General features: G+C 41.4%; 1 protein-coding gene across 13 annotated transcripts in view; it reads left to right on the top strand.

Moving 5' to 3' along the window:
* The window catches only part of LOC119862161 (transformation/transcription domain associated protein), a 159,266-nt gene that overhangs the window by 36,376 nt on the left and 109,067 nt on the right, over positions 1 to 13,823 (top strand). For all 13 annotated transcript variants that reach the window (XM_043493177.1, XM_038418305.2, XM_043493178.1 and 10 more), the window contains 7 exons: positions 2,776 to 2,975; positions 3,893 to 4,110; positions 4,242 to 4,439; positions 5,110 to 5,370; positions 7,406 to 7,567; positions 10,237 to 10,333; positions 12,035 to 12,156. In XM_043493177.1, the coding sequence (XP_043349112.1) occupies positions 2,776 to 2,975; positions 3,893 to 4,110; positions 4,242 to 4,439; positions 5,110 to 5,370; positions 7,406 to 7,567; positions 10,237 to 10,333; positions 12,035 to 12,156 (1,258 nt within the window). The remainder of the gene's footprint in view (positions 1 to 2,775; positions 2,976 to 3,892; positions 4,111 to 4,241; positions 4,440 to 5,109; positions 5,371 to 7,405; positions 7,568 to 10,236; positions 10,334 to 12,034; positions 12,157 to 13,823) is intronic.

The following is a 13,823-nucleotide window of genomic DNA, read 5'->3' as shown; positions in this document are numbered from 1 at the left end:
TGTCCAAAGCCAGGGGTCTCCCTTCTCTTGAGGGATAGTTCTAGAATTTTGCTTTATTTACCATAGATGATGGATGTTAGTTTCTTGACACTTCTTCCTTACCCATCGCCAAAAAAAAGGGGAGGAGGGGGAGACTGGAGGATCAGTTTAGTAAGTTAGGAGATGATTTAAGATGATGTGTGTGTCCTATTGGTGAATTGTTGGTTGGAATATTCCAGAATTTTGAGGTTCAGAATTCTAGATAATGGTCAAAGCACTATAGTAGAATTTATCTGTTTCTTCTAATATCCTATATTAGTGATTAAGCATTTTAAAGTTATTTTGGTACAATAATATCTTAAACTGTCAACACTTTGCCACACAGAAGAGTTATTCTTTTCAGAAAGCTGGGTAAATTTTTGGTGCTATGTAAATTCTTTAATATGGAAACAGATTTTTGTTCTGGTTTCAATATAACAGGTCTTCCTGGCAGTCCAGGAACCTCTCTTCTTGCACTATGCCTAATCTCTGACTCCATGTGGCAGCTTGCATGCTCATGCCCTTCTCCCTTCCCTCTCCTCCCCACTCTTCTCCTCGCACATCCAATTTCTGTCAAAGAAAGCCATGTACTTGGGACCCAGAACAGAGATGGCTGAATCTGAGTTCATGTTTAAGGTAGAGGAGGATACTAGAGGCTGACATAGACCTGTCTACACCTGTAGTAGTATGTAGGGCACCTGTAACTACACACTGCAATGAAGGGCAGGCTGCATCCACTCTCACTGTGGCAGTGGCATTGAAAGTCTGGTGGGCGTGTGGGGAGGCTGGGGGGAAGGCTCCGGCCGTGGGGAGCTGCCAAAGCCTTTCCCTGCTGCCTTCCTTCTCCCAGAGACTTTCACTATGACGAGGAAAGGCTGTGCTGGTTGGGAGCTGCAGGCGCCTCTTCTCAGTGAAGTAAAAAGCTCCAGTAGCTGCCCTCTAGCAAAGCCTTTGCTCACCTCTGTGAAAGACTGTAGGAGGAGGGAGGCAGCAGGGCACTACACTGCTAAAAATAGTAGTGTAGGCATGGGAGTTACAGCTCTCTACATGCCCAAGCTGTGTAGGGTATATACTCTAATGCAGTGGTTCTCAAACTAGGGCCGCTGCTTGTTCAGGGAAAGCCCCTGGTGAGCTGGGCTGGTTTGTTTACCTGCTATGTCCGCAGATTCTGCTGATTGCGGCTCCCACTGGCCGCGGTTTGCCGCTCCAGGCCAATGAGGGCTGCAGGAAGGGTGGCCAACACATCCCTCGGCCCACACCTCTTCCCGCAGCCCCCTTTGGCCTGGAGTGGCGAACCGCGGCCAGTGGGAGCTGTGATTGGCAGAATCTGCGGACACGGCAGGTAAACAAACCGGCCCGGCCCACCAGGGGCTTTCCCTGAACAAGCAGTGGCCCGAGTTTGAGAACCACTGCTCTGAGGTTCAGATGTGAAGGTCACTCTGCTTTACTCTTCGTGTCTAAGTTGTGCCTCAGCATCTACACTGCTGTTTATATCTGTACTGGCCTGGTGCTGTTTCTGTACTCCCACATGCCGTTGCAAGTGTAGACATACCAACAGGGTTAGATGATGGAAGGTGAATCAGATGATGGCAAGGAATGGAGCCAGAATCCTCAAACAATCTCCTACCTAGTAATCTGTATGCTAAGTCGTGGCAAGGTTTTGGTGCGCTTTGTAAATTGTTTTGATGCAATCAAGGCCTTTTTGTTGGAAAAAGGACAAAACTACCCCAAACTGGATAATGACAAATGGCTGTGTAAGCTCCCCATTATGTGTGCCCACTTTCTGCACCTCCTGGGAAAAGTTTCCTCCCAGCTGTGTCAGATTTGCCCTTCTTCTTTCTTCTCCACAGTTACCAAACAAAACCCTGATGTTTGCTTTCTTTTCTCTTCCCCTAGGAGTCCTAATGGAAGGTTTCCTATTAGGGGCTGCTTAATTCTTACTTAATATTTTTCTATGCAATTTAAAAATAAAACTGTTTGTCCTGGACACAAGCCTGAGTGGAAAAAGCAATGTAGTTAGACATTCAATCAGTGTGTTCCATGGAAATTATAAAACCTTTTTAAAGTTGATCTTGGAAAATACAGGGTATTTGCCTGAGCTGGGGTTTGTTAAATTAAGCAGTTGCTTTTCTAGGTTTTAAACTTAAACTACTTTAACCAATCATGGATAATAAAATCATTGCATTAAAGTTACTTTTGGCATCTGTGTGCATATTGTATATGTTACATTGATTCCATCAGTGCAAATAATAGGTAGCTAAAAACCACGATTGTTTATTTTTATAATGATGTAATACATTTATGTCAAATCTAAAATTTAACTTTTTAAAAGTCTGTTTGGTCTTTGAAGCAAATAGGTTTTATTGGGCAGTGAATTAATAGATAAATAACATTTCAGACCTTAAAAATCAAAATCAAATGTCGTCTTACTTAATAAAATAAAAGTGTGAAAATATCAAAAATGCCATTCTGTAATTGAATTCCAGTGTGATGCCTGTATACATATTATTTGGAATGCGTGTGGCCTCTTCTGAACCACTGGCTTTAAATGTTCATGATGAAATTGAGCCATCCATCATGTTGCCAGTGGTTGCCAAAATTAAAATGGATTAAATGAACTGATCTAGCTTTATCAGAATGGTGGGGTGGGGGGTTAGAAGTCAGGAACAAACTGTAAATTAAGTCCTTGATGGTCATGGTTGAACTGTTGGCATGGTAGTTTAGGATTATAATATAGATATAATTTTGTCTTTTCAGCTTTACTGAGAAGTCCATACCCAGTGTAATTATTTCACATCGGTACAAAGCACAGGATACTCCTGCCCGTAAAACATTTGAACAGGCATTGACAGGTGCATTCATGTCAGCAGTCATCAAAGATCTGCGACCTAGTGCTCTGCCTTTTGTAGCCAGCCTGATTCGCCATTACACAATGGTGGCAGTAGCTCAGCAATGTGGTGAGTAAATACAGAATAGAAATTTCATGAACTGTCAGGGGATAGAAGAAGAAGGTTTTAGTCTTTTGAAATAAATTATTGCATAAAAAAGGCATAAAATTGAAGTTTGGTACATTAAGTTCTTAGTTTGGTTTCTTAATTATATTATTGTTACAACACCTATTTGAATATGCTTATTCTTTCTCTTCTGTTACTTAACTGTTTCAATTTTTAAAAAATAGTTTTGTAAGCCATACTTACAAAGTTGTACCTTAATTGTATTTTTAAAATCAAACACTGTGAAATGTGCACACATTATAACTAAACAGACCACTTCTGAAAACTATGATCTGTGTACATCTCTGATATCAATGAATGTAGAATGCATTTATATAACCTTAAATGCAAAATTTTTGTGATAGGCTTTCCACCTCCTCCCTCCCCCCATGTTGGGATTTGGGTACATTTTCTTTTGTTTTTTTTAATTTTTGAAGGACCAGAAAAAGAATTGTATAAATAACAGAGTAATGCAGTATTTTTCATTTATAAAATGTAACTTAATAAATCTTGGTTTGTGCCTTTTTTATATAGTTCAAGTGATTGGGGGGGGGAAAGCGCTTCTGTAAGCATATATCTCCAAGATACTTAAATGTAATTTTATTTTAATATTCTTAGTTTTAGTTTAATTTCATAGTGAAGTACATAGTCAGTGAATTAAAGACAAGAAAACATTTCAATTTTTTTCTTTTAAAAACTAAAAAAAACCCCCTGACAGTCCATTTACATGCAAATAGTCAGAATTTTCACTAGTTTTGCAATGCACTGATCAGAGAAGATAGGAAGATCTAATTTAAAGACTGTTAATGCTGACTCTCCATTATCTGTTCTTTCTCTCTTTCTCTCTCTTCTCCCCCCCCCCCCCCCCATATAAATTGTAGGCCCTTTTTTGCTGCAGTGCTATCAGGTTGGAAGCCAGCCCAGCACAGCCATGTTTCACAGTGAAGAAAACGGATCAAAAGGAATGGATCCTTTGGTACTTATTGATGCCATAGCCATCTGTATGGCATATGAGGAGAAGGAGCTCTGCAAGATAGGAGAAGTGGCTCTAGCTGTGATATTCGATGTTGCAAGCATTATTCTGGGTTCAAAGGAAAGGGTAATATAATCTTTAATTGTTTAGTTTTAGCCTTTTTAATAGTGCTCTTGAACTCTTTAAAACTGGGAATGGGATGTGTTGATTGAATTAAATAATAAATAATTGACAGGTCTCTTTTTTATTATTTTTAGGCTTGTCAGCTTCCTTTGTTTTCATATATTGTGGAGCGTTTATGTGCTTGCTGTTATGAACAAGCTTGGTATGCTAAACTAGGAGGTGTGGTGTCAATTAAATTTCTCATGGAACGATTGCCTCTCATTTGGGTCCTCCAGAACCAGCAGACTTTCCTCAAGGCCCTGCTATTTGTCATGATGGACCTAACTGGAGAGGTATTTAATGTATGGATGATTTCAATGAGTGTTTGGGAAATTGTGCAACTTCATATGTTAAATTTATGCAAACAAAACTCTTGCTAATCTGAGTTTTATTACTTCACAGTTTAGTATACCTGTAACAGTTGTTGAGAATGTGTTCATCTTTTTATTTGAACCTAGTGAAGATCTCAAGCACATTGGGTCAAATTTGGCTCTGGTTTTATTGGTTACAACTCCACTGAAGTTGTTGGAATTGCACCTGCTTACCTCTGAGTTAAATTTGACCTATAGACTTTTAATCAACAAAATAAATTAAATATTCCGTGGTCAAACATTATTTTTCTTCATTTTAAACTCTACTTCTGGTAAAATGTGTATCTTGCTACCGATCAGCTTTAATGTAGTTCTTGTTTAGTAGTAGATGCTTAGAGAATGGAGTTCTTGACCTTTTCTGAAACCTAAATTGTTCACTGGCCAAGCTATCAGGGTGTTCTTGCTTTAGGATTTCATTTATGAAATTGCATAGCACTCTACTTTGCTATCTTTGGATGAAAGCTGGAAAAGGTTAAAAAGGTGTATTAACTTTTTAAATTTCTAGCAAAACATCCATTCATAACTAAACATAGTGTTCGTAAAGGTCGCTAATCTGCATAACAGCAGCACTAACAAATCCATGACTTCTTAGGTTTCCAATGGAGCTGTTGCTATGGCAAAGACCACACTAGAACAGCTTTTGATTAGATGTGCCACTCCTTTAAAAGATGAAGAAAAAACCGAAGAAATCCTAGCAGCACAGGAAAAGTCTTTCCATCATGTGACACATGACCTGGTTCGAGAAGTAACCTCTCCAAACTCCACTGTAAGAAAGCAAGCCATGCATTCATTGCAAGTGCTTGCACAGGTCACTGGGAAAAGCGTTACTGTGATTATGGAGCCACATAAAGAGGTGAGGTTATCACTAAGGGGATTCATTGAGACACCAAAGTATGTTAAAATAACTTAAGGTTTTTGTTTTGCAAAATGTTTTTTGAAAGGGTTTTCACACTACTGAAACAAGCTCTAAAGTACTATTAATTCTGGATATTTTTCATAAGGCTTTCACAGTAGCAGTCCTGGATAATAGCTTTCCCCCTACTAATGTTCTAGTGGTGCAATGAGTCATTGAAGCTAACTTTCACTGAAGCCTACTTTTCAGGCTATTTTTTTCCCAACGTATCTTCTGACATATCTTATGTGAGGAAGTGAGTTTGTAAGGGGTTGTCACTCACTATAGGAAGATGATAGCTGGTTTGCACAGTATTTTGTGGTCTAGTTTACAGTTCTAAAACTTCATGATTAAACTGAATATTTTAGTGCATTTTAAAAGCCTTTAATGCCGAGCTGTGGTAACCAAAGAGGTAACCAGGCTGTATAGGCTCACTGCTTGTGCCTATTTGGGGCTTGGCATGGCATGGCAGCTTGCTCTCTGCTAGGGTTTGCTGCTTCTGGCTGCCCCATTCTCTGGTGACTTGCCTCTTCCTCTGACTTAGCCTGCCGGCCAGGGTCACTTCAAATTCTCTCCCCTTTCAGGGTAGTCCATAAACAGAAAGCAAGGGGAATTAACACAAATAAACTGAGTTAGTAAGAGAGATAGTGGGGAATGACTCCCTCTTAGGGTGTACCAGGATCAGGCAGTCCCTTCCCTCAATAAGAGTTCTTCAGGCAGTGGTTGCTGAAAGTTCTTGCTGTCAATTGCTCTTTCCTGTTTTCTTCCCTGCTCTGCTGGTCTGCCCCCAAGTAAGCTGTTCTACTTCTCTTTTAACTCCTCCAGCCTGTGCATGTGTGGAAGGATGGAACTGGTTGAGCCCAGAGCAGGTCCTTAACCCTTTGTTGTCCAGTGTGGTTTGTATAGCCCATCACACAGACCAACCTAGCTTTGTTAGGTTTTATTGGTCTAAGCACGTTTCAGAGTTGGACTGTTGCTTGCATTTGTATATAAAGTTTCTGGCTGTTAGGGCAGAATCAGTGAAATATATTTTACTCTGGATAATTTAGTTCCTGAAATTGTAGCGTAGACCTTGTCCCATCCTTCTGGTACAAGCTGAAGACTGGATCTCGTGTTACCCTCCACACGTGGTCCAAACAGACTTTGCTGTGCCTCTCCCTATCCACCCTCTCAATGTTAAATTCCCCAAAGTTTGCATGCAGGCACAAATCACCTTTTTTGCCACTTAGAAGATAATGACATGGGATCCCTCAAAAACCTTGTAAAGTGGCCTTTCAATAGGCCAAAAGGATCTGCACAGGATCTCCTCTTACAACAAGAGACGTTCGTATTGTAATTCAGACGTGTAACAGGGATGAAATTTAATAATGGCAATTTGTCAGAATTTCACAGGTAGATGGGGGTAGATAAGTGAGAATAAGAGGTTGATGTAATTATCCACCAGTAAATGAGTATTTCCATACTTTAACATTTTAGGATCTGACAGTATTCTATTTGTGTGACCTAAAACATGTTTTATCCTTAAATCTTTGAGTTTTCTGTGACTTTCAGGCATCCTTTTTTTTTTAAAATCTTCAGGGTTTTAATGTTTTAAAAGAAAATGATAGATCCATTTACAGCCTTTACTATCTTGACAGTTTTTTGTTGAGGGTTGCGTTTTTAATGTTTACAGCTATGTAGATCTTTTGTCTTTTCATATGAAACATGTAACAGTTATTGTTGCTCATTTGGTCAGAAATAGTCATGATGACAAAAAGCGAATCATTCCATAAAAAAAAATAGAAAATATTAGTTAAAAATAGGACTATATAATGGCATGTTAAGCAAATTATTATGAATGACATTGGCTCAAGGAAATCTTTTTCAGCTCAGTGATTTCTAAACAGGTAAGAGTCATAATGAGATGGATAGAAACATGAGCAAAGCAGATATCCTCTTAATAGACTATTTATATAATCCATGTATGCCTATTAATGAAGACATTGTTATTTTGCAGGTTCTCCAAGACATGGTTCCTCCAAAAAAGCACTTACTTAGGCATCAGCCTGCAAATGCCCAGATTGGGCTCATGGAGGGGAACACATTTTGCACAACTCTGCAGCCCCGACTGTTTACAATGGATCTAAATGTTGTGGAACACAAGGTTTTCTACACTGAGGTACTTCCCTTTTTGTACAGTCTGATATTTCAAACGGAAAGAATTTGTTATATCCTATAGCAATGATCTAAGCACTGACCATATAAGTAGGGACAGTGGAAATAAATGTGCAGCATTTCTGTGTGTGTTGTATGTTGAGGCTAACCCTGCCATTTGTGGGTATCAATATTTTCTGCTGAATTTAAGATTTCATTTAAAAAAAAAATTTTGGTTCTCAATAAGAATATAACCTTTGAAATGTGAACTGATGAAGGGCTATCCGCCTGCATGTGCAAATTAAAACAATAGCTTTGAGAAGTGCAGAGTGTTCTTAATATCAGTGAGGTAGATGTTTAAAACTGTGAACTTTCAGTAGCAGTTTAACTGTCTCAGGCCTTTTTTACACACACTATTCACATTGATTAACTAAAATGAATATAACTGCATATATGCTAGGGGGTTGCACCAATTTTAAGTGTTTATTGGTTTAGTTTATATTGGTAACTGCTTTAACTGAATTGGTTATACATTTGTGTGTAGATCAGCCTTCAGTACCGCTTTCTGCTTTAGAAACATCCGGCTAATTTGCTTAGAGTGTAACTGAATATTTTTTAAAAGGATGTTCCACTGAAATAAATTTGCAAGTTTAAAAATTAAAGATAACTGAATGTTCTTGCCGCACTATGAGACCGTCCAGAAAACTGGGGACTTTCTCAATGTCTCAGGACTTACCTGAGTTTCAATATAATTTTCTAGCTGCTTGGTGATCCATTCCTTACTGTGCAATGCCCCAATATACTTCTTGCTTGTGAAAGGTCCCCGACACCAAACTTGCACCACCAGCCTGCCTCTCTATTGTGTATCTAGACAGATGTGGCCCATATTTCCTCTTTACGATAGGGAGGAGAATTCAGGGCCTCTCTGCAATGGAAGAGAGGAGGCTAAAAAGCCAAGTATAGTAAGTGGCATCCTTTTCCTCCTCTAGGAATTAAGTACTGTCCTCTCACCTGCTTAGACACTGCTTCACTCAAGGACAAAACCCTCAGCCACCAAAAATATTTTCTGCTTCCTGAGTTTAACCTCTTTCCTAGGTCTTCAAAAACTCACTTGCATCTCCACAGTGGATATTTTCTTTCTTTTTTTTTTTTTTTGGCTCGAAGGACTTTTTGGAGACCATTAACCTACCTTGCTTTAGAGGTTGCTTCAGGTCATTGTGATTATCTACCTCTATAACCAGGGCCTATAGACAAACTCAGCAGTACACCTCTACCCCGATATAATGCGGTCCTCAGGAGACAAAAAAAAAATCTCTCCGCGTTATAGGTGAGACCGCGTTATATTGAACTTGCTTTGGCCTCCCCCCCGTTCCTTGTTCCCTGACCGCCCCCTCCAGAGACCCCTGTCCCTAATCACCCCCAGAACCCCACCCGCTACCCAACCTCCCTGTCCCCTGACTGCTCCGACCCCTATCCACACACTCTGCCCCTTGACAGGCACTCACTGGCGGCGGCGGGAAGCGGAGCGATGCTGCCCCAGCCCGCTCCGCTTTCCTTGACCCGGCTCCATCCGTGTCGCTCGGGGGGGCCTGGGGAAAGGTCCCGCACTCATCTGCGGCGGGAAGTGAAGCGCTGTGGCTAGGAGCTGGTAGAATGCAGCAGGCTGGGGCTGAGCTGCTCCGCTTCTGCTGGTGAGTGCAGGGGGGGGGGGGGTCCTTTCCCCCAAGCCTCCTCCCCAGAGCAACACTGCTGGGGCCAGGGCAAGGGAAGCGGAGTGGGCTGGTCCCAACCCCCTGCTAATCCCCCGGGTCACTCTGGGACTGCGGGGCTCCCAGAAGTGCCCCCCCACAGCTCCTGCCTCCCAGACCCTGGGGGTTGGGGGAGGGAGCCCCTGACTGCCCCCGAGACTCTCTGCCCCTTATCCAACCCCTTGGCCCCAGCCTGGCACCCTTAACACACCGCTCAGAGCAGCGTATCAGAGCTTTACTGCGTTGTACGTGAACCCATGTTATATCGGGTCGTGTTATATCTGGGTAGAGGTGTATCTCTACATCCTCCTGGCTTTGAGCATGAGACTCAGTCTAGAGAATGGAACATGATCTATTGATAAAGGTAGTCTCCTGGGAAAAAGCTAGGTAATGACCTAGTTCTTGTTCCTAGCTGAAAAAAATGATGCAGAGAGCAGGACAAATAAACCAGGTAGAGGAGTCGTCATCATCATAATAATAATACCTAGCTTTTATATAGTGCTTTTCATCAGTAGAGCTCAAACCATTTACAAAGGTTGTTAGTATCATTTATCACCATTTTACAGATAAGAAAACTGAGGCACAAAGTGGCGAAGCAGCTTGCTCACGATCACCTCAACAAGAGAGCCAGAAATAAAGCCCAGGTCTTCTGAATCCCAGACCAGTAAACTAGTAAATTAAAGCACTGAACCTAATCAGGGTTCTTAGAAATTGTTCAGGCTGACACTTTCACTTATAGAATTGTGTACATCTTGTATTTTCAGCCTCTTGTATGAAACTAATTGTTTGTTTGAAAATAACTTAAGGCAGTTAATGGCGAGAGCAGAGCTGTGTAGAAAGAATTATTGCCATACTGAAAATGTGACTGGAAAGATTATTTCACAATAATCACTGGGCTAACCTCTCTTCCTTTTTTTTTTTTTTTTTTTTTTTTTTTAACTTTCAGCTGTTGAATTTGTGTGAGGCTGAAGATGCTGCCTTAATGAAATTACCCTGTTACAAAAGTCTTCCATCACTAGTACCTCTTCGAATTGCAGCCTTAAGTAAGTTAAAGCATGTAAATATATTTTGTGGTAGACAGACACTCTCCTTATAATAGCAGCAGGTGCTTTTGTAGATAATCTCAGCAGACTGAAGCCCTTGGAGGTTGTTCTTTCCAGATCATAGTTTGGGAGATAATGATGGGGACAGCACATGGGAGCTCGCACTTCCATTGCTGTACCTGCTCTCTGGATGAACAGGGTTTAGTTTTCAAAGCTGTGAATCAGATAATTGTCATAAGTAGGGTTGCCAATAGTCTAATCACATAAAAGCAAAGACCCTTGCCGTGCCCCTTCCCCAAGGTTCCGTCCCTTCCCCACCCCTTCTCCAAGGCCCTTCCCCTCCCTCTTTCCCCCACCCCCCCGCATTGCTAGCTTTCTCCAACCCTCACTCAGTTTCACCGGGAGAAGAGGTTTGGGATGCGGGAGGGGATGTGGGATCTGGGCTGGGGCCGAGGGGTTCAGAATGTGGGAGGGGGCTCTGGGCTGAACCTGGGGCAGGGGGTTGGAGTGCAGGAGGGGGTGTGGGGAGCAGGCTCTGGAAGGGAGTTTGGGTGCAGGAGGGGCCTCAGGGATGGTGCAGGGGGTTGGGGCATGGCAGGGGGTTTGGGGTGCTGGCTCTAGCCGGGCAGCACTTACCTCAGGCGGCTCCCGGTCAGCGGTGCAGTGGGGCTAAGGCAGGCTCCCTACCTGCCCTGGCTCTTTGCTGCTCTCAAAAGTGGCCGGTATGTCCCTGTGGCCTCTGGGTGGGGATTGGGGGGGCTCCATGTGCTGCTGCTGCCTGCAGGCACTGACCCCTCAGCTCCCATTGGCTGCAGTTCCTGGCCAATGGGAGCTTCGAAGTCCGTGCTTGGGGCGGAGACAGCATGTGGAAACCCTCTGTCCGCCTCCCTCCTTTTCCCCCCTGCCCCTTCCAGAGGCTGCCGGGACTTGCTGGCCGCTTTTGAGAGCGGCATGGAGCGAGGGCTGGTAGGAAGCCTGCCTTAGCTCAGTTGCACCGCTGGATTTTTAGTAGCTTAAAATCTCCTGTTTTGGCTTCAGTAGCCTTCCGGAGGTGGAGCCCGATTCCTGGAGACTCCCGGCTAAACCGGGAGGGTTGGCAACCCTAGTTACAAACAATAAATGCACATACATTCCAATGAGAGAGAGAACATGAAAATATGAAACAAGTCAGGAGCTTCTATAGGCAGTAATGATCTTGAAACTTCTTTTATTCAAGTGTGGCTTTATTGACAGAATTAAGAGAGAAAATATACAAATGATCTGAAAATGAGGAACTATATGTTATGTCCAACAATGTTAATACATTCTCACTCTGGATTAAAAAGAAATTATTAACAAGAGAGGAAAATACTGCTCTCTGTTAACATACTTATAACCTTATTGAAGTCAGTGTGATTGCATGTGTTGGAGAGCAAAAGTTGGCTGACCGTTTATTCCAGTGACAATATTCCTCAGTTCAGTTAATTACAGTAATGATTTTTAGTTCCTAAGGATTAGAATGACTTCCTTGAATAGCACTCAGAAAATTTAAAATACTATTAATAGTAACGCCAGGCTTTTGTTCTTCTTGCGATGTCTGTTGCTTGTGGCAAAAATATTAAAGCCGTAGCTGTCAGTAATTTCAGAATAAATAAAACAAATGGCCTTTCCTTTTGTATTTCAAGTTAACAAGAAACACAAAAATATTTTGATTTTTTTCAGATGCTTTAGCTGCCTGTAATTACTTACCTCAGTCTCGAGAGAAAATCATTGCTGCACTTTTCAAGGCACTTAACTCAACAAATAATGAACTGCAGGAGGCGGGAGAGGCGTGTATGAGAAAGGTTAGTGATATTAAAACAATGCTGCTTTGTGTGGGTCTTTCTTTATGCTTTTCCCAAGAAGCAGTGTAACAAGGAAGCAGTATTTCTAATGGGATTAATGGCTGCTCTGTTTGTGTTAGGGTGGCAGCAGTATAATTAAGTTGCTTTCATTGTTTCTATGAAGTATTTTTGGGGAGGATTTGATCTTGCCCATAAAAATTTCTTCTGGTGGAAACCAGGCATACAGGCTCTTGGCCAGGAAGCATATTTTTCTTTTGGACTAAATATATTCAGCTTTGTTATTTCAAAGTTTATGTATGTGTCAAACTGCTTCCAATCAAAAAAAAAATCAGCATTATGCTTCCCTTGTGCTGATATATTTCTAACATAGCTTTAATTAATAAAAAGATATGTAATTATTAACATTTAGTAAGTGTTTACTATTCATACTCTGTATCTACTTCATAATGAGGAGCAGGCATTCATAGCATATTGCACAGGATAAGTATTCACACCATTAATGTCAATGATCCACAGATTTGTAGGTTATGTATATACTATGGATCAGATTCCTTCCTATGACAGTCTTTCTGTGGTGATGCCAGAGTTGGTTAAATATAGCTTCCTGATTTGTGAGGGCTGGCCTGGCAAGAGTTAGAGCAGCTAAGAGGCTTAAATAACTTTTGCCATTGGTAGAGGATCATCTCCTGACTTGTTCTAAAGCCCCTTCTCTCTTCCCCTGTGGCGGGAGTGTGGGGGTAGTTGGTGCAGGAGCTGCCTTCACCAGTTTCATGTTAGCAAGGGGTTCAGTTACACCAAAAGAAAGCTCTACTAGCCAACTGTGGCCAGATTCCAAGCCCTTTTCACTGTTTGGGAAGTGCAAAATGACCCTTGGGATTTCAGCAGAGAATCTGGCCCTACAGCTTTAACTGAGTTTTTGATTACTTACAGTTACAGTTACTGATATGGCTGGCCCTAAATATAGATTCTCCACAGTCCTTTCTTCAGTGGACTATGGCAGCTTGCAGTATTTTGTCCTTCGCTATGGCATAAGAGAGCACACAGCTGTCTTCCTGTAAACTGTTGTGCATACCGTTTTTTAATATAGGCAAAACCTCCAAACTGTGCTTGTGGATCTGATTTGGATGATTTTTTCCATCCTCAAGTTCCCTTTGCAGTAGGATATTCTAAAGAGTACTTCTCGTGCCCCTTTGTGTATCTTTTCTCTTGTTGCTGTCACCTGCTAAGGCCTTTATAGATTTGCAGCCCAAATTTTCCTGTAATGCTCCTTTGAAATGCAGTTAGGCAACATGGGTAGATGGAGACGCACACTGATGCTTGGTTTGTTGTAAAAAAAGCTGCTGTGTGTTTAAAAAAAAAAACAAAAAAAACAAAAAAAAAACAAAAAAAACAAAACAAAACTTAGCTATGTTTATTATGACCAGGGTTCCAAACATGGGATTTTGCTTGTAACATAGTGCCTGAGTGTCTCTTACTTCTCAGTTAAGATCTTTTTCTGTTGCATTTTTAAAACTGCTGGTTAAATGAGAAGGAAATTAAATGATTATATACTTCTTTCCCAGTCAGAATTTTATAACTCCACAGTTAACAATAGTATTATAGGAATAAAAATCCTGTTAACTGAATCTCTTGTTTGCAGCACATTCATAAACTGAGCAATGTATCAG

The sequence above is a fragment of the Dermochelys coriacea genome, chromosome 10 (assembly GCF_009764565.3).
Source record: "Dermochelys coriacea isolate rDerCor1 chromosome 10, rDerCor1.pri.v4, whole genome shotgun sequence".
NCBI classification, from domain to species: Eukaryota; Metazoa; Chordata; order Testudines; family Dermochelyidae; genus Dermochelys; species Dermochelys coriacea.
The sequence above is the reverse complement of the archived record's forward strand: the minus strand, read 5'-3'. Positions and strand labels throughout refer to the sequence as shown.